At 40.9% G+C, this 21,752-nt stretch overlaps 1 protein-coding gene across 4 annotated transcripts in view; it reads right to left on the bottom strand.

Annotated features, from left to right (window-relative positions):
* Nucleotides 1-21,752, bottom strand: part of ERBB4 (erb-b2 receptor tyrosine kinase 4) — a gene marked incomplete at its 3' end in the record, with an annotated part of 614,339 nt that overhangs the window by 180,248 nt on the left and 412,339 nt on the right. For all 4 annotated transcript variants that reach the window (XM_082056775.1, XM_082056772.1, XM_082056773.1 and 1 more), the window contains exon 4: nt 14,523-14,657. In XM_082056775.1, the coding sequence (XP_081912901.1) occupies nt 14,523-14,657 (135 nt within the window). The remainder of the gene's footprint in view (nt 1-14,522; nt 14,658-21,752) is intronic.

Below are 21,752 nucleotides of genomic sequence, written 5' to 3'. Positions count from 1 at the left end.
TACACCCTGCAGTAAGAGTCCCAGTCTCTTCTGATCATTGCTTAGATGGGACAAAAGGTTTAAATACACTTGCACATTGCTCTTCCAGGCAGCTAAAACTCCTCAGTTTTATGTACGAAGAGATAACAAAATCAAAATATAATTCAAACACTGCACCACAGCATTAACAAGAATTAAATATACTATTGTTGTGATGGATTGTTCTGCCTTTATCAGGCTGTAATGCTTTCTGTGTCCTTGTCTGACTACTCCTATTGTCACACATTCATTCATTCATTCATTCACACTTCTTTGTTAAGTAAAAATCATTTTGTATTTTCTACCAGCCCTGTGCTGGCCTTCAGATCTCCTCTATTGATTGGAAGTTAATTACCTAACAGAGAGTCACACTTTTCAGGATTTCATTTCTTCATGGCAGGAAAGACACATGTTGCAAGAGAAAGTAAAACTTTCTGTGAAAGAAGAAAGCATCTTATGGAAATATCTAGTGCTCATTTTCTCTTCTTCTTTGTAGAAGCATTATGGGATATAGTAATCCAAGGGTCAATTCCTCTATTGCTATCAAACTGTGTTGCTTCCACTGATGTTAAATGAGTTCACCTTGGGATGTACCGCCAGATAGTTTTCCAACATGGGATTAGTCCCATAAAATTCAAGCTTTCCTTTAATGAGCTGTACCTGCACTGATTTTGTTACTTCTGTCGCAGTAAATGGCAGCACTTAACTGACCTTTCCACCTCATACCTGTATTGTTGCTTCTACCCCGAAGCCTCCATGCCCCATAGAAGTACCCTGCACCAATATTAATGGGATTCCTTTACAGTGAAAGCTCACATAGTGTTCATCAGTGATGAATACTTATACTGTGGAAAACCACAGCAGCTTTTGTGGATGCCACCATTATCCATAAGACAAAGATTTCTAGCACCCAGCCCCTTACTACCGAGCATGTGTATCCTGCATACAGGGACGGCTGGGGCTCAATAACAGTGAAAACAAACTCCGCCTAACGTTCACATCCAATGGGGACTTCCGACTGTGCCATTCAATACGTCTATCTTTCCCTCATCTTCTTCAGCAGATAAGAAGAGAGACATACACAAATGGAGAGGGACATGGGCAGAGGCAGCTGAAAAGAAGGTGGCATGGGAAATAGGTCTGGGAAATGAAAACAATCCAAGAGATATGCCCTGAAAGACAGGCATAGAGAGAGATACAGGGCCAGTGCGAGTAAGAGTGGGGACAGGGAACAGAGATAAAATGGAGCCAGCACTGAAGAAAACAAAAACTGAATACCAAAGGGAGATGCATTTCCTTGAGTAATGTGGGATGGAGAAAACCCTTGTGTGCACACAGGGACCAGGGATCTGCTGAGAACTGTGAAATTACAGAGTATCGCTAGATACTCTAGTGGCAGACAGTTTTGATTTTAAGAAAGATTGGTCACCAGAGGTAAAGGAATAAATGGAAAGTCAAGAAGAGCATGTCAGCAGCACCGAACGGGCTCAGGCTGGTGGATTCATATCTATTGCTGACAGCTCTGAGCTGATAGGAAGCTCACTGTAATGTTACTTCAGCTGCTATAGAAAAATGTCTTCAGGCCATAGTAATGACTATAGAAAGGGACCTGCGGGGGTAATGAAGACACTGGCTATTTTTCTCTGCCTGGAACAGACAGCTCTGGTAAGGCTGTATGACTCGATGCATTAATTGGGGGTTTAGTCATCCACACAAAATAAAAAACTTCACATATGACATAGTCTAAAACTTTACACTGATTAAGCACTTAGGAGCTATTAATTATCACTGCTTAGAGCTGTTAGCACAGAGTAATGTAAGTGAATTTCTCCCACTGTGGTGGTGAATTAGTTCCAATCAGCATCAAATGCCTTTCTGAACACACACACACACACACACACACCGGGATCCTGAGCAAATGGGGAGACACAGCCGGAAGGCTAAAAGGACAGGTCAAGTCATACCTGCTGCTTGCAGGCTCATCAAGAACAATAAACCCTCAGGAATGTTTCCTTGTAATCAATATTGTTAAAAAAAATATATTACCCTTCAGTAAGCCACAGATAACTGCCCATCCTTGTGCACTGCAGCAGGACCTCTGTTCCTGAACAGCAGAGCAGCTTGATCTCTGTCTGCACTGGAGTAGAAATGAAATACCCTCCCTCACATGGACCATCCTCAGAGCACACAGATCCCAACAATCCCAGAGCCTTTCAAAATACAGGAGTAGCTCTCGTTTTGTCTTTTCTCTGTGCAAGAGGAGAGGGCAATGTTCCACCATCTTTAGATGTTAACAGTCACCTAGGATGTGGGGTGACACATCCCACTTTCTCCTTTGTGTCCTGTGATGAAGACTCTTGCCTCCCAGGACAGGAACCTAAGAAAGAGTCTTCAGGCTGTTCTCTGGAAGGGGAGAGGACAGAGCAGGCAGCCATTCCTCCCAACAACATAGGGAGCTCACTGGCCCTCAATATAGAGAGCTGGACACACCATGCAACCGTTCTTGTGTTCTTGCCCCACAGCTCAGTGGTTATGATCACTGGAGAAGGAGTACAGTCCACGCTCCTACGGCTATTTCTGTATCTTACCTGATGATTACATAATACTCAGAATTTCAACAGAAGGAGTAGAAAAGACCCCAACTCAGATCAACCTGGGGCAGTTTCCACCAGGAGGTGGAAAGGCAAGGCAAGGTAGGAAACTGAACCCTGCTCCTCCACATCCTGGGGACCCCCTAAATTGGTAATGTATTTCATAACAGGGGGAAAAAGTCTGTCTTATTGAAGAAATTTGAGTATGAGCAGAAGACAGGTCTGTGAGGGGAAGGCAGCAGGCAGATAAGCACTGCAGATTCCCAGGAGACAGACACCATAAAAAGCCAATATCTTCTATACCTTTATATTCATTTCAGCATTTCCCCCTGGTTTGCTCCAGGCAGGTACTATTTTAACAGGCTTTCTCCTCTGCATTGGGGTGTCCTGAGGTACATGAATTTCTGATCTAAGCAGCAGCCATTGCAATGCCTAACACAGCAACACCCACACCCCTCCCTGCCCTGGGATGCTGCCCATCAGCTCTCAGCCTTGGTGCTTCAGTCCATGATGTGACAACACATGAAATTAAAAACCACAAACAAGCCAAGCAGCAGTGACTCCTACTGAACACAGCAATTAGATGTGCACCCATATCAGTGCCTGTAATAAATCTTATGCCAGATATCTGTCCTCAGGTACAGCAGCAGACTTACTGCCCAGTGCATAATCTTGGCTGAGAACTGAAAGATGCAGATACAGGGTTGTGGTTTTGGTTTTTGTTTTGTTTTGTTTGTTTGTTTTGTTTTTTAATCAAAATGTGTAACACTGGGCAAGAAATCTCAGCTCCGTTAGAGGAGATTTTCAAAGGAGGTTCTTAGCAAACTCAAAGACACACCGAAAAGTGCCAAAGCTGGGGCTGTTCTTGTGCTTGTTTAATACCAGCTCCTCCACCCGTCAAACAGATCAAGTCAGTCAGTGTTAACGTAAGTCAAAATAATGTCCTGTAATAAAGTTCCTGTAATGCTGCCAGAGCAGTAATAAAGTTTGAACAGAGGAGCCTACAGTTTTTGTTTTTTAAACAAAGTAATAACCTCAAAGAAAATAAATCAGAAGTTGAAATTGAAGTGGCTTTAAAAATTCATTTTACTTTTCCTTGATGCCATGTAATATTCCTAGAGTCCAGCTGGGTGGCGTTAGGTGTGCTAATGTTTTAACAACTTTTGATTCAATTAAGCAGAAATACTACAAAGGAACTCCCCATTCCCGTGAAATCTGGAGTCCAGTTTTAGACAAACTTTGGCTAAGTACCATAATACGCTTATGCAAATGTAATTGCTTATTCAAAATGTATCTCTGGCTATTTGAAACAAAACTGATTATTACAAAACAACATTTGGACAACAGATGCCCTTTCTCTGTTGGAAAACAATGCTTAGACATATACTCTGATATCTAGATTCAGTGTTCGCTGTCCAAAAGTATTAAATGAAAATAATTATTTAAACAAATTTCAGACTGCAGTTTCCTGCATAATCTTCAGCTATCAGAGATCTTCACAGAGGTGATGCTGTGGACATTCTGTGACTATCATTGAGGTGTAATACGATAAATTAGGTATAAAGTTGTTTTCATACGTAGCAATTTTTATAAAACCACTTGAAAACCCTGGATTAAGTATCTTAGTCTGCAAATATTCCCAACATTTCCTCTAGGCCAGAACACTTCACTGATTATAGCTTTATGAGTTATTGAAAGTAAATTACAAGTTCCCACAAGAGGACCAGAAAGAAGATTTTGAGATGTGAAAGCTCCTTTCAGTACTAGTCCAAGGAGGTATGAATGTGGAGATCCTACACACAGGGACAGAAAGTGTGCGGGACCGCAGAGGCATAAAATACACTCTTCCTTTTTGCTTTCCCACTTGCTACACCTTTGTCCATTGCTTAGCAGACAGAAAATTCCCTTCTAGTCACTCAGCTTCATTTGAAGCCTCAGCACTGTCCTCTTCCCTGCAGGAGGTGCAAAGGGATCAGAGAGAAGCCCCTGAAACAGCCCAGGGTTTGAGCAGAGCAGTGGCCAGAGCTCTTTAGCCAGGCTGACCACAAAAGCAGGACAGGAACCTTAGTGACAGTTCTAAGAATTTCCACCAAAGACAGGCATGTGTAACAAAATCCTTTTTTTTTAAAAAAAAGCATCTATGATAGCAATAAAGGCTTGGGGTGGGTTTGTGTTTTATGCAAGCAACAGAACAGTCTGTCAGGACTGGCCAGTCCCCACGTAACACCCACCGTGGCCACTGAGCGATGCCCCGACCCTCCTGCCCTGCGCAGCAGCACCAACCCAGCCCACCACGAGCTGGTGGCTGGACGCGCATCTTGCACATTGAAGAACAGACATCTTCAGGAGGGTGGGAGGCACACAGCAGCTTCAAGAACCAGTAGATGCAATTAAGCGACTGATTTTAGAGTCCTTCTTTTCTTCCTCTTTCTTTAAGCAGCTCTTCAAAGGCAGCTAGCTAGAGCAGCTGGAGCTTGCTGTGAAAGACCAAATCCACCCACCCACCCACTCACTACAAATCTGCCAATTACCATTCAGTTAGACTATTTTAAATATTCGGAGTATTTGGGGTTTATTTCCTACTTTGAAGAAACACTGGTGTTGGTGATAAAGCGAGTTGCTTATAACAGAAAGCGACACTTTCATTTAAACTGAAAATCTCTCCCTTGTGCAATATACTGCTTAAACAACAATCTGCTTATAAACAGGTGGTATACAGTAATACATTATACATACACAGGCTGCCATTAAAAGATAAGCATTTACCAACAGTTGCCACACTCTACTATGTGGAACACTACCTAAATTCTGTAGCGCCAGAACTAGTGCCACCCACTTGCTGGGTGACTTTCACCCTGTAACTGCTATGAGAAGGGCTGGAGATACTCAGCAAAACAAGGTCAGCACTTTGGCAGGAAGGAGTTGGTTTTGGGGTTGGGTGGTTTTTGTTTATCTTTTGAAAAATATATTTTTCACTGCAAAGAGATGCCCGTGTCAGAGGTTCTTCAGAAGCTGTTAATGCTGATTTTCTCCATGCCCTCCTTTCTGTGTGCACGACTCCTGAAGATCCCTGGATTTGTAGCAATTCCCTTGCTAGATCCCTGGATTAGGCTACGGCAAGCCTAAGGAGTTCTGTGCCTCATAGCATTATTTAATCGTATTAGGTAGGTATACTTGTGTTTGTTACTTACTTTTTATTCAGTGAACTCCACTGTTAGTAGCATCGTATTTCCATTAAATGCCACGTCTGCCTGCCTTTCAAATCTGTTTCAAGGGCATTCACCAATTGACAAATCCCTTCTGAAAATGCTGGCTGACGGTACTTATTAGAAAACGAAACTGATTCCCTTTATTCAAAACACACCGTTCTGGGCTGAGGAAAAACATTACAGGAAACTTCAAGCGGTCCAGCTTGCCATACTAATGCAAAACAAATTAATTATATCACTGGATTTCACATATTCCTCCATTTTCAGTTACATATGCTTGGCAAAAACTATTCTTTAAAATCAGTTGCTGTATTTGTCGTTCAGTTCCAGGTAAATAAATAAATTCTGTCCTGACTAGAGATTCCTTAATGGTAGGAAAAGCAAGCTTCCCGTATCCTGAACAAAAGGCACTTATGGGACTTTCTGGTTGCCTGTATTCAGCTCTGATACAAATTTTCTTTCCAACTGAGATATCTGTGAAACTGGTGCTAAAATGCAATGCTGTAAGCCCTTGAAGTGTGTCCCACACGTAAGGAGCTTTCACAAAATGGTTTAGTTATTTGTGGCTTTTTACTGGAAAGAACAGCTTCTCCTCCTGGCTTTGCCACGGTAACACCGGCAGCAGGGAATGTATTCTTTACCGAGACCACCTGTCTGCGCGGGGCCCGTTCACTAGTCTCCAAACATACATTTAAAATGTTAATTGAACTTCAAGTAATAACCTCAATGAAAGGTTATAATTTAACAAACACTGCAATAACAAATGTCTTCAGCGCGTACTTTCTAGAATGCCATTTTCTCCATAGGTCGTTTCCAATTTAGATGTACACCAGAAATGATACACTAGCTATTCTGCAAGTTGGCTTTAAGCGTGACTTAGTCACTTCCCTCTTTTCTCCAGCATAAATATACCGCTGTTACTCTAGTCTTCCGTACAGCACAATCCTTGTGCTTTGAAAAAGCACAAAGTATCTTGAAGGAGTAATGGGACAGAATGCAGTCAGCTCACCTGTGTCTTGGTGCTGAGGGTTGGGGTTTGATTTACATGTATTCAGTGTCTGCACATCATTGTCTCCTGTTACAGGAGCATCCACCTGTCTAAAGGAAAGCTTTCCATGTACTTATATCTATGCTGTGTGCAGCTTTCCTCATTTTTTTCCTAACCCATGAGAGTTTTACTGTGGGAAAGGATTCCATCCTCCCCCCACTCTGATCCAGGGCTCCCCACTTCACCTGGGTGGCTCCCCGGTGGGAGCAGGACTGGCCCTGCACAGGAGTCTGCTTGGGATGGTCCACCTGGAAACGCCCGTGTGCAGATGTGCAGCATTTTTACAAACTAACCACAGCGTAACTGAGAGCTGGTGGATGGTTGGGACTTTTGGGAGAGATTGCAAGGATCTGAGGAATGCCTGTTCTTCATAACTATCACGTAGTTACTTCAGAATTAAATACCCAATGGTTTGACCTGAGTATACATTTCCAGATAAGTCGCTATGTGTAAAAATGATCCTTTTCTAATAATGTGACTACTGGTACAAAACATGAGTTACTGTGCTCTGTGAAGAATTACAAGGCCACTACTGAACATTAAATCAATGGGCTGGCTACCCGTCAGACCTCGTTCTGTGGCTGCTACAAATGGCTGTACACAAATTCACCTACGTCCCTTGCCAGCAGCTCCAAACACAGATTGTTAACACTCAGTGGAGAACAAAGCTTATCACTTACACAAAATCCCATGCAAACATCAACTTGTGCTTTTTGTGAAACACACTACAAGAATATACTATGTATGCTGAAAGGGATGTACATGTATCCACAAGGCTGACAGAGACATTTCTACCAAATTGTTCCCATTTTTGTAATATGTTAAAGAAGTATCTTTTTAGAAATTGTATTACTCCTTTTGCTAGCATGTAGAAAACTTGCAGAAGAACATGGTCCGGCAAACTGTCATTTATCAGGGACAATGGGCTAGCAGATTAATCTAGAGAAAGCAACTCACAAAGACAGTGTAACAGAGACAATTAAGACAAAAAAAAATGGAGCCAGCACTGACTCACGTCAACCAAATACATACTATACGGAGATGAGCACGTCAAACTGAGCTATAATGCTTCCAAACCCACTTGCACCCAGGTAAGGTACATCACAGCCTGGACTGTCTGCACCAGGAGAACAGACCTGACTGCCTAAGCAACTGTGCAGCTGGCTAGTCCATTTTCTGTTCCTTTAATTAAAATGCAAAGCACTGGCTAAATGGTAAACATTTAATTAGATTTGTCTCTATGTTTCAATATTAATAAAACACATGAAAAATGCATTAAGATCCAGCTAATTGCGGGCTCTCCAAACATAGCTGTAAATGAGCAATTGTAATACCATTGGGGTGTCGTTCCCTAGGGATCATCAGAGGACTGATGCTTTTTAATATTACTGCCAAAGATTTAAAAATTATTTTAAAATCCCAGGCAATAAAACATATGGATGACAGGAAAACTGAAATACCAGTAAATTACAGTGAAGAGCAACCAGTATTAGAAAGTGAGGCAGGCTGGTGGGTAAGTTGGAGTCACCCACACCAAACGTCTTTTATACAGTTAAACATAGGATTGCATCTTTCGGAATAAAGCATGCAGGCTACATTTTCTGGAAAACAGGGAGTCTCTAAAACACAGATGTCAGAACTGCCTGAATGACAGGTTCTTCATGTGAAGCTGAAATACAAAGGATACCATTTTTACTTCTCCAGGATATTGGTTAAATCATTAATAAAATGCTATGCACACTTTGTTTTCTGCCTTCTAAAAGCACATTGAAAAACACAGATATTTTACAGATATTCTAGGGCTGGAAAGAAAATCCTCACTGTGAGACATGTGAGAACCTCTATCTGTTTAGCTTATGAAAAAGAGATCAGGAGGTGAGCTGATTACATGGTAAATGCCATTTCTGCAGGGAGAAAATGCCAGCTATGAGAGAGATCTTTGAGCTAGCTGGAAAAGGTATAACATGCAACAACATCTGCAATTTAAAACTGTGTTGGAATTCAAAATAAAGGCAGCTAGTATTATTTCTTACAATACTAGCGAAGTAAGCAGCTTCCTGAGGGATGGCTGCACTTCTGCAAAGCTTCAGACAGTGCCATGAGAGCGCACAGAGGACCAGAGCTCCACGCTCACCCATCCCGTGGTGGCGGGAGCTCTGGCCATGCCAGGGCTGGGGCTGCTTCTGAAACGCGAAGCTGGGTGGGATGATATGCTGCGGTGAGGAAAGTTACCGAGCTCAGTGCCAGGCAAGAAGATGATACCTCAGGGCCTCCGCATGGAAGAAATCAGAGCTAATGATGATTCAAGGCTTCTTTTGCCCTTGAAAAATTCTATGAATCAATAGGTAAAAAACAGAGAAGACATTTTAAAGCAGTGTTTCCCTCTAATACATCATGGGATTTATTGAATCACAGGTACACAGCTAAAGACCAATAGCCTTTTTTTCTTCCTATGCATCATGTAACAACGCAGAAGTACTTCTGCACAGCTCAGAAACTGGGTGTGTTTACGTTACCAGGTGCAATTAGACACAAAGCAGTGACAGAGAAGTACTATATTATGAATAGCAAGTAACTGAAGTTGTTTGGCTCGAAAAATATCTTGCCAAAAATTCCAGCTTTTTCACAGCTAACAGGGGCACAGTCAAAAAGCCACTTCAAGCCAAGGGACATTTTTCCACAGATCTCTCTGCACTCCAGAGTCTGAGCAGAAATTCCAGTTCAAGACAATACTTTAAAATGGGTTTAATTTTCACAGAGGTCAGTATTCACAACTCTGGGCATGTGCCAACATGCAGTCTTGCATTTTTCTTGAATAATTTCTTGAAAAGAAGCATTTTGTTAAACTTGAAAATGGAAAGTAATTTTATTTTTTTTTTTAGTATTTCAAAATGCATTATTGATTTATTTGAGCTATGCTATTAGCTATGCAAGTGACCTCAATGCAATAATTCAAACCCTTCAGGCTTTTCTATGAAACAAAATCTCCAAGTAAAGTTCCACTTAAAATTCTGATTTAATACTACGGTCCTTGTCAAATCCTGAAAAAGAGCTCACCTGGCATAATGTGGGGCTAGTCCAGTTCCTGCTAAAAACAAAACCAAGGAGAACACAGGGGGCACAGACCAAAGCAAAAGGCTTGTCACTGGACTTTCCCTGAGGCTGATCAGAGAGGAGTTGTCTACCAATTTAGAGGCATTTTAGGCAACAAGTCTAATGCTTATTTCCTGCTTATTTCTTGCACCATCACTAAGAACTGCACCTTCAGTTTCGAGCTCTGAAGCTCTTCAGATCTTGAAGATCTTCAGTTAAGGGACTAAATCCAAAAAGTGGATGTGGTAACAGGGGAATATATTCTTGCAAAGTGTGGCTTTAGCATGCTCGGCTAATGATTGAATTCATGGCTTATTTCTGGAAGTAGATAAAACAGATTTTTGGCATTGCAGATACAAATTCAGTAGCATATATTTAAAGAGACATTTTGTTCCTTAGACAGTTAAGCACTTTGAGATTCCCACTGCAAGGTGCCCAGTTTAAAAACCCAACACTGGGTAGTGTTTCAGGTAAATGCAAGAGAAGGCTGCTTTCAAATTACAATTAATTTTAAAAGCTTCAGCTACAAGATGGCAGTATGGGAAGGATCTGCAAACAGTAAATACTAGTATTATTTCGGCATATGATTCAAAATGCCAGGTTTAGAGGTTTCTGTCCTCAGAGAGCTGAGGTGTGTGTGGTCCCTGGTACCACATTTATTACATTTCAGCAGTACATGACAAGCACTGTACCAGCAGCTACGGGCTGTATTCTTAACAGTAAGGCCGTGTAATTAAAGGCTTCTAACACAAGCTTTTCTGCATGCATTTGATCAGAACATGAAGCAATGGCTAGAATGCATTTCAAGCTAAAGCAAAAGAAAAAAGGAGAAGCAGCACTTAGGATTCGTATGTCTGCAGTATTTCTATCGTAGCGGTTAAGACGTCGTGGCCTTTTCAACTGGCTTCTTAACACTAATGTGACAATGCAAGCCTGTGAAGAAGGGAATCAGAAAAGCTTTATTCCTAGAGTTCACTGGCCATATTATCTTCTGTCTAGCACTGATGTAAATTAAGGCGATTGTCAGAGCTGGCAGATCCAAGGTATGAAACAAGCACAGATGCAGGGGACTGATTTTATCCCAAAGCATCTTCATTTCACTCCACCCTTTTGTCTTCCCCCTCTGCTGATTGCCTAGGAGCAGCGGGGAGGGTTGCAAGTGAAATTATCCCTGAAGTGGGACCATTATGAGCTCTTCCGTCTGGCTGGGAAAGAGCAGCAGGGGCAGCTTGCACCATGGGCTCCCTCCTGGGGAAGATGCACAAGGAGAGCAGCTGAACCCCGAGCACACACGAGCTGACGCATGAGTGCCCCCGGTACGACAGGGTGTTTGTATCAACCTGCTGGAGTCTGCTCTGGTGCTGGAAAAAAACCAGCACATGTATGTTGGGCTCTTCTCTGGAGCTTGGCGCTTGTTCTTTTGGACATGGAGACACCTTGGGGGAGATTTCATGTGCGGCTGGAAACAATGCTGGCGATGCCAAAACACCAAACTGTGTTTCAGGCTTTAGGACCTGCTGGAATTATGAAGTGTCTGATTCTGACACTCATGGCAGGTAACAGCCTTTTGTCCCCAAAGTATTATTTTCCGGGGAGCACTACTGATGTGGTCATGGTGAAAGAGCCCTAACAATTCCTGGGGCATATCTTACCCTCCAGTCCTGCCAGTCACGGCTAACACAGCACATAGGCAAATGCATCAACCCAGGTGTTGCATGATCACACATTTACACAGACTTTCCTAAATTACTACTGCTATGGACTTTGTCGAGCATGACACAGAAGAATTGGTTGGTTTACATTCACAGATTGATACAGCTTCTCTAACAGACCTTCTTCCTCTCTTGTAAAGGTTTTTAGAGAAGCAGTAAACCCCACTCATTCTTTTCAAGATACTCTAACACAGAAAGTGTTAGTTTCCTTACATCTCTTAGGATATTCTCAGTAATTCCAAGCAAAGGGTACTTACTCTATTCCAGTGGACTTAGCCAAGATTTGCATTTGATAGGAGGCACCTGAGACTTCCCGCAATTTAACACAGTCAGATAAAATAAACATAAAACCCCAAACATATGCATGCTGGATCCAAAAAAATGTGACTCACAATCTATGCAGAAAAGTACCGAAGACTTTGTAACGCATTGAGTATTGGTTGCAGCAGTGGAAAAAATAGCAAGGCTGGGCCCAGCAAGCATCCACACTGCCTAGCAGATTACAAAAAGTGACATGTGAGCCAAATTTGAGAAGCATATACCTTATTTAATGATAATTTATACTGATTTCCACTCTAGGGTTATAATTCAATGTTCATTTCTCCAAGTCCTTTCTGCACCAGAACAAATAAATTGTTGTAATTCTTTTGTAAGAAAACTCTTTCTCCTACCTCTTGACAGGTAGTAATAAGGTTCCACATTTGAGTGATTTCATTTGAAGTCTTTATATACGTATATATTTACATACATGCATGCATGCACACATGGAAAGCTATTTAATTTTAGGCTATTTTAAATGGTGATTTCTGTACCTGAATTCTTTGTTTCCCAAAGTCTTAATACCTTTGTTAAACCATTTTAGGTATCTGTTGGCTTTCTGTATAATGGGGTTTAAGTTTTCACCTGTGTAAGTTGTGAAGATAGAAGTGGTTTGGATTAGCTAATTTAACCAAATTTCACAGGACTTATGAATAGTATTGAGATGCAATCCTGTTTCTTGGAGAAGTCTTATGTTTATTAAATTAAATACAGTTCAACTGCACTCTGCTCCATCTCAAGGAAAAATAAAGCAAAATTTGGGTGGCTCTCTTCATGATGCTGCCTTGGTACATAGCTCTCAACCATCATTGAAATAACACTGTTTATCAGGTTTATCAAGCACAAATGGCAAAGCACAAATTGTTCCTTCCCTATGTTCCAAAACAACTCAAAAGGAAAGAAAAAATGTCTTAAGAAAACTGGAGTTAGGTACATATATTCTTTCATCTTGCTGTGGGAGCTAATCTTTGCCTTTATTACTTTCAGAGCATGATTCCAAAAGTACTCAGCACTGATCTTGTTCTCATTCCTCTGAAGTCACCACTAAAACTTTTGTTAGCTCAAAAAGACAGTATTGATGTTGGTTGCTTTTCTAAAACATCTTATTACCTTGTTGTTGCAGAAGCACTTTTCTGGAAGAACTGGCAAAGGTTAAAAGAAAACCTAATAGGAGAACAAAACAGAGTAACAACTAAGTCTTTTTCTTGTTGAAGTAATGACTCATGAAAGGGTACAGGCATTCCCTAACCTCCACAGGTTTTATCAGTTCTGCTTAGAACTGATCATCACCAGTGATGAGGCTTTTTAATATGCAAATAAGATAGCTGGCTGCATTACAACTATGTCAGGTTTCCAGCCAGAAGGCAGAAGAATTCAGCCTCAGCTCCAGAGCTGGAAGGTGGAGGAGCAGTGGGGGCCACATCAGCTTCGTGGTTGCCTTCAAGGGGCCGAATTTAATTTTAGAACTGTATAAATGTAGGAGTTACATTTATACACTTATAAATTCATAAATGTAGTTCCATTTATACAGTCCTAAAATCACATTTGGCCCCTTGAAGGCAACCACGAAGCTGATGTGGCCCCTGATGAAAATGAGTTTGACACCCCTGGGATAAGGCAAGCAATCCAGAATGTCCCTATAGCCACAATGCTCAGAACAATATGTCTGTTCTGGTATCACTCCTGAGATTAGATACAATTAGATACAATTCAGACTATATCTGAATTCCAATGTTGATACATCTTTAGAGTAGGGTTTAATGGCAGGGTATTCATTCTGAATGGACTTCACTATACTATGGAATATTTTACCTAAACACTTCAGATCACTGTCACCACCATTCACTAGAACTCATTACTGCTGCAAGAATCATCAAAATACAACTGAACGTGAATAACTCTAGGGAAGGGAAATAGAAGAAATGGATCAGACATTAATCAAAATACATAGATACAAGTTTGAAATAGAGAGCATTGAAACAGAGAAAGATTAAAAACAGAGAAATATTGGCTATATTGTGAAGACCACCGTATCCTCTGCAAATTCTCTTTCTTCACAGATACACACAAGACAACAGAATAACTATTTCTTAGAGGCTCATTTCTCATCTAAAGTCAGGTTATCCGTGAGCTTGTGCCATAATTACTCCAGCAGCTAATTATGATGCGATAGACAGATCATTGTGACTCAAGGACCAGACTGAGCAGCAGGAACAAATGCAAAGCAAACAATAACGGCTGTGCTTCCATGGCAGCACACTGGCTTTAGCAATAAATAGTAAAAAGAATTCACAGAAGAGAGAAAACAGATGACAGAAAATTCAGAAAATGTATGATATTCACAAATCCTCTCTACACAGTGTTTTTAAGATTACACTAAGTGTTCTGACAAGCAGCACACAAACTTTGAAGAACGCAGGGAAAATTTACAAACACAATTATCCGTAACAGAGGCTCGGGGAAAACTAGTGGTCATATTTATACTCTTTCATGCTGAGTGGATGACAATGCTAAGAATAAAGCCAGTACTTACATCCTGAGCTGCCATTTGTTGGAACCAAAGTGAAGTTGGAGGCCCAGGGGTTACGCACGATATCCTGCCAATGAATGGTGTCTGCGAAGCAAAGAAATTTGTTCTGGCCAACATACACCCCTCCATTCAGTATTTCTGCATAAAAGAACAAGAGAACATACTTGTAAGAATTTAGACACACAGTTGATTAAATTTATTGCTGCTTTGTGTACTGGAGAGAGAGGGCATGAAATTTAAATACAAAAAAATTCTCACTGTAATCTCACTTAATACTCTGAAAACCGGAGGGCAAGTAGCTTACAGTATTAGTAAACAGGAACCATTTGTTTATATGCAGAAGTTGCTAGATGAGTTACTGAGTTTACCTGTTGTTCCAGTGCAATAAAGTGTGGAACAGTACCATTATTTGCGGGTAAAATGTCCTTCAAGACTTAACTGACTTTAAAAACACAAGCAATCAACCACACTATGCTGTATTTCATTAACAGGTATGAATGCTTAAAACAGATAATAAACTAACGTTTATTATCGGAGGATAATATCGGAGGAATTTTCTGAGCCCACAGCACATGAGCAGGGTCCAGTCATCACAATGTCTGGGAAAGCACGTTTTTTGATCAGACTGTGCTGCTGGAATACTATGACCCAAAATACTCAAATACTAAATTAGCTATGATCCAAATCTCAAGTACTATGATCCAAAACCACCACTGACTTGCCTTGCTGGAAGCTTTGTGTCGAATTGAGGTGGTTTCTGAGCAGATAAAAGTTTGCCTTTTTTAAAAAAAATAATTATGTTTATATCAGTCGGTGTAAAAATATGGCTTGTTCCCATGTCTCTACAGACTTGATTTGTCAAATCTCAACACAAAAATGATCTTACAGCTGTTGGTTGTAGCATCGGGTTTCCTCTGGAGCAATAACTTGGTTTTTGTTACCCTGTAAATTCTTGTTCAAATTCACCATTTCTCTTCTTAACCTGGCTCTCATATTTCCAGAGCAAAAGACAATTCATGTGCGTCTCATTTAGCTACGCAGCTAAAACCTCCTGCACCGCTTAGTGTCAGAGATTCAAGCAAAAAAATGTTGAAGGTTAGTTACTAATCGCACCTTAGAATGACATTAAGTGCTGCTATAGAGCCAGGAGTGTCACACTTCTCACAGAGACATTAAGAGCAAATCTTGACTATGGTAGCAATGATTAAGGTCATCTGATAGTCCTGTCTCCCAAGAAAACCTTTAAAAGCTATAGTGGGAATGCTAATGCTGACAAACAACAGAGAAGGAATTACTGCATATTTTTTTATTAATTTCAGGGTTTACAGGCTGCAGCATGTAGGGGAGGCAGCCCCCAAGAAATGAATGCATTAAATAAAGGATCATCTGTGAATACATCCTTCACCATATTAATCAGTTCAAAGTATTATTAATACTATTTCTTAGAAACCTCTGGTTTAAAAGGTTGGCTTTTCAATGAAAAGGGGCTTAAAATGAAAACAATAATAATAATCTTATACAGAAAAGAGTCCAGATTAGAGACATAGCAATGATCAGTATAATATTCTTATGATCCCTGAAAAAACCCACACAGCATCTGCTAGCAATTCTGCTCTGGAGAAAAAGTGGGACTTAGAAGAACGCTTGGAAACATGACTAGTGATGATCTGTGTTGTGCCAGCTATACTGGATTATCTAATCCATTATGGCACAGATTTTGATTAAAAGTAACATCTAATAAACCATGAAAAACTGTAAAATACGCATGCATAGCTTCTTAAACACTTGCACACAATTCCGAATAGTGTCACTATCAGGTGGTACATTTGAACACCTGCCACTGGCATAATTTCTGGGGTTTAGAGCATTCACTCATGACAATACCTATCACATTTTCTTTTCTGCTAGGAACTTTGATGCATTCTTGTAAAGCAGGCAGCATCTCATTCTAAAAGTAATTGTAATAGTTTTGAGTTGTGGAGAAATACTTTTTTTCAGCATAAAAGTAACCAGAACATGTCTCCCCTGTACTGGAAGGAAAGCTGACAGCTTTCTTTGTGATTTACATGGAAAACACTTGGACTTCTCTCATCCCTGAATAATAAGTGCTGTTCCTTCTGCCTTTCCCTAAAAACATGATTCAGTATCTATATTTGCCCTGCACTGTACCATTTTTCACAGGTGACAGGATTAAAGTTTACAGGTCCCTTCATACGGTGAGGCACTAATAAACCTGCATAAAAATAAGAAAGGTGTGCTCTTACGGATATTAAATAATCCTGAGTTGGAAGTTTAGTACAATCTTTAAAGTACTTGTGCTTGACTCTTCCTGTTCTGTGGGATCCAGATTCAATCCCTGTCTACTTTCCTATTCCAACCTGCTATCCTGCTTTTCTTTACGCTGAGTCCTCAGCATGTGTAAATCAGCACAGATGCATCACCTTCACTGACTGTAACTCAAATGCATTTTGCACTTCTCTGCCCTCTCTTAGCAAGAACAATGCCTAGAAAGACCTAATAAACCCTGTTACATGTTGAGCAAATGAAGCACAAATGTAATCAATATACAATAGAGTTACCGTATAATGAAGTCATCATCATAAAGTCATCTCATTTTAATTTACAGCACTGAAAGTGAGAGATAAAGGTAAACAACAAACAGGAGGAGAAAGGCAGGCAGCTCTGCCTGTGCAGACGAGCTAGCGAAGGAAGCCAGGCAAAAAGCTCTTTCTTCCCTGCCTGCAGCAGGAAAGAGAACAACAGGTCTCCTCATGAATTTTGTGACTTCTACTGCAAAAAAAGCTTGTTCCTGCCAAACAAGTGCTAAAAAGCACTGCTCACAGTGGAACGTACTTTAAATACCATTTTGGGGAGAGTATTTTTGTCCTTTAAAACCATTTTTTGTGGCACTGGAAAATTGTAAGTCTAAGTACAATCACTGCTGCGTGGGGCAGAAGCCAGAGGACTCCGTGCTATCAACTGGTGCCTGCAATACCCACCATACCGTGCTGGCGGCAAACGTTACCCTTGGACTTCCACGCTGCTCAGGGACACTAAGTTACAAAAGGGGATTTCAAAGCACAAGTCCCACTGGCTTTCATTGGGAAAAGAGTTTCTAAAGGTGTCAGGTGATTTTGGATGCCTGCTTGTAAGGTACTGTGTGGGAAACTGCAGCGGGTCTGTGGAATCCTTGACAGAAAATATGAGAGTAGAGATCAGCCTTGAGATATTAAGATTTACCCTTGAGAAGGATGGGAGTAAAGGAGTATCCGGAGAGAGGAGAGATGTACCCGTGAGAGAGAAGGGGATAGAAGAATAACATGGATGATAGAAAAATTAACCAATGAGATGTTAGTGCTGTAACTTGTAACCAATAGTGAAAAGACACATGAACTGGTAGAATTGTATAAAAATGCACTTGTAGCAATAAATGGCATCTATTACTTTCATCTTGAAAGAACCTGGTCCATGTCGTTTGTCCGTCTCAACCGCGACAGTACTGGTGGCCACACTTCAGTATAATGAATTCCTGCTTTGGCACCAGGGCTGCAGCTGGTTCCCTGAGCAAAGGGGTAGCTCCAAGGTCTTTGGCCACTTGATTCTGAAGTGAGTGCAAAATCTTATCATCTTCCTTACTAGAGCTATTTTATTGGCTTAAAAGTAGTATAATTCTGTAACCAAAGTTATAGGAAAACAAAACAGCAAGTCCGCTTGCCACTGACTTCTGACATTATTTTGCTTATTGCTGCCAAATGATTGTGGGGAACTTATATCTGCATACTATTAAAATTCTGTTAAATGTTTATTTATTCAGGAAGTTAAATCAGAAATGTATTGTCCGTTATATCTGCTGTTTACTTGCTTCCATTAGCCCAGTGAATAACCAGAACCATTACCACATAACTTGGGTAACTTACCATAAAATACTTAGAATACTAACAGAAGAAATGAAAACATACAGGTTCCTGGCAACAATGAAATACAAGTATTTTGCACTTTCCATAAAGTGCCATGGAACACAGACAGGTACAGAACACACATTTTAGTCCCCTAATTTCAAAAAGAGGCTAAATTCATAAAAACTATTCTAATAGAATGACGTTGACTGAAGCCAGTGAAAATACATTACTAGCCACTAGAAGCTTAAGATCCCTGTAAATAAGACAAAGGGACACAAGCTCTACAAGTGTGTTGTCTTTTCAGATCAGAGACGGAAACAAATCATCTTCATCCATCTGTTAAAAGGGCATTTTCTTCAGCTGACTTTTTCTTGTGTATAATGTAATCCCTCACGGTCTGTTATCTAATTACTAATGTGGATTATATTGGCAAAACATGTTCACATTGAGCAACATATGCTGAAGTACAAGTAACTTGTGTGTGTCGATATGCAGTGGGGCTGTAGAAACCTGTTTAGCAACAGGCACTGGTTCTAAAATTATTATAAAATTGTTATGGCTATTCAAGGTTGTGAATTAAAAGCTCTTCTCTGGTGCTATGAAGCCAGCTGCCACGATGAACTGGAAGAAGGCACAGTGAAAAGGAAAAGAACTAGCTCTAAAGTGGGCAGAGAAAGGGCAGGGATTTAAATAGGAAAAACTGTTGGGCATGTCTACCGTAATCACCTCAAAAGCAAAGCAGAGGATACCTTATAACTTTCAAGCTGATTGTCTCTTAAGGAAAAAGCTGTCTTTTACACCACACCATATAGAAGTGTGTACTCTGCACATACACATCACATCATGCATATTGAATACACCTTAATTTCCAGAGTCAGCCTCAATTAGAACTGAACCACCTTTGCATGCACTTTGCCACCATCACTCAGGTGATGGCAATATGTTGTCATATACTGTATCACTCTCAAAACACTGTCATATTTCTCCCAAGATGCTGAATGCATTATCTGAAAATGGCTTTGGCCTGGAAATTTCATGCCAAACCAAGTCTTTTGATCTCTTAGCACAGTTGATTGCTGGTGACCCACTGGGAAAGCACTTCAGGTCCATCATTAATAAGCTATGTCTTAAAGGGTAATGAGAACTGGGTGCTTTAGGAGACAATAGCTCATCCATCATCAATCAAGATCTGAAGTTTTTATACAGATGATTTAAGAAGAGTTGGACTGTGTAAAATTGAAATGTCACATTTGTACTGGGAGATGGGGGGAGCTTCGTAATGAAAATGAGAGTTTTAACCTTCTCCATTTCAGCTCAATGACCATACTCTAAAGCTCATGGATGTGGAATTTGTGTACCAGCTAGAAGCCACAGACAGCCTTCGATCTCAATTATACAATTTCAAGTAAAGATTATGTGGGTCATTAGCTGGGAGTCAGTTTCAAGGCTTGATGGTAACAGCAAGATATTCTTTATTTTTATCAAAAGCATTCAGTGTTATGTGCAGCCTGTGGGTCTGTACTTCCAACTGCTCAATAACTAAGAACACTGGATTGTAGCACCTGAGCATAAATCTTCCAAAACTAGCTACCTATTTTGCTGCTTAAATAAAAATGGAGTAATTTCATTACCTTTCACTGAGTTTAATGGGGTACCTTTTCACCATTTCACCGCAAATGCGTGTGAAGATGGACTCACAGGGTCCTTGCGAATCATTTAGCTACTTCATTAAAGGACAACAGGCTCTGGTCAACTCTTTCTTTAGTGATCTCCCCAAAGGGAGTATCTGTTTTATGAACAGGTTCAGCCATATTAAACCAACTCAAAGAAGCAGCCATTCATTTCTGCTCAGATTATTCCTCTGTCCCTGAATGCCCTCAATTCTTCTTTCTCACAGCCTTATCAAAATCAAAACATCCAATCATTTAATTGGCTACTTGGTAAAAGGAAAAAATTATGCCCGTCCTTTGCAGTAAACATGCCAGATTTACAATACATATTCCATTACCACCCTGTTCTCATAGAAGTGCAAGTTGGTGTCAGGCTAACGGGCCCCATTTCACTTTGCACCCTGAGCAGTTATTGAGACCCTAAGGCACATAAAATGCAGCCACATGGCCCCAAAAGGTTCACTGCAGGGAGAAAGTAATCCAAAATACTATGGAAGACAGTAGAAACAGCTAAATCAAACCAATATTGCAAAAAACCCTCACGCATACAAAAGGGAAGAAAATGGTCGACCACAGCAGTTTCTGCCTACTTGGATCTTGATGCCCCTAAGTCTTTAGGCCCAGGTTTACATTTCCATCATCTCCTTTCCCTCTATTCTGGAGGAGGCTTCCTGCTCCTGTAATAACTACTCTGCTTTGACAAAGAGTAAGATGATGTGCTGATTCCAACCAACACTAGTATTGTTAACCACACAGCTGCCATCAGTATCGCATACCCTTAATGCTGATTAACAAGAGGGTAGACAGAAAGCTGTATGCCCAGCCTTAGCTCCAGAATTTCCCTTGCAGTTATTAACTGCAGAAACAGCAGCAGCTGTTTACGATGTTACCCACCTCGTTTGTTTTCTTCTTTTCCCATCACTAGCTTTTGAAAGTTGTTTGACCCCATTGACTTTGCAGGTGAGGAGCTTTAATGTAAAATGTTGACTTTGCTACAGAGATATTAATTTTCAGAAGGAAATGCTAATTGACTGACTTCTTTGTCCAGTCAAACCTTGATCCTGATGTGAGCAGCCAACTGCTTGATTTACTGTTTTATTAATATAATTTTGGGGGGTGATAGGTAGATTAACAGATATAAACCATAATATTGTAACAATTCACCTGGCTTCCTGTGGGTTCCTCTAAATCAGGGAGAGAGGCAGAAAAGGGCCTGGCAGACCTTGTGGGTGGTAAGATGGATGTGAGTCAGCAGTGCATGATGAAGAGCGATCCCACAGCAGGCTGCAGAAGGAGAGCCAGCAGGTGAGGGAGGTGATGATGTCCATCTGCTGGGCACTCATGAAGGTGCATCTGAAGCACTGGGTCCCTTTTGGACATCCCAGCACAACACGGTTCTTGCCAAACTACAAGAGAGTCCAGGGAAGGACCACTGTAGTGGTTAGGGGCTGGAGGACTGTAACTCAAGGAGAGGTGAGAGGACCTGTGCTTGTCCAGCACAAAGAAGGGATGACTGGGGTGGGGGGACACCTGCCTGCAGATTGCCTCTACCTAAAGGAGGGCTACAGGGGAACACAGAGCTAGACTCTTCTCAGAAGAGCAAAGCTTAGGGACAAGAGGCAATGGGCACAAGCTGCAATGTGGGAAACACTGATTAGACATCA

This window comes from Streptopelia decaocto (genome assembly GCF_964273445.1).
Source record: "Streptopelia decaocto genome assembly, chromosome: 6".
NCBI classification, from domain to species: domain Eukaryota; kingdom Metazoa; phylum Chordata; class Aves; order Columbiformes; family Columbidae; genus Streptopelia; species Streptopelia decaocto.
The sequence above is the reverse complement of the archived record's forward strand: the minus strand, read 5'-3'. Positions and strand labels throughout refer to the sequence as shown.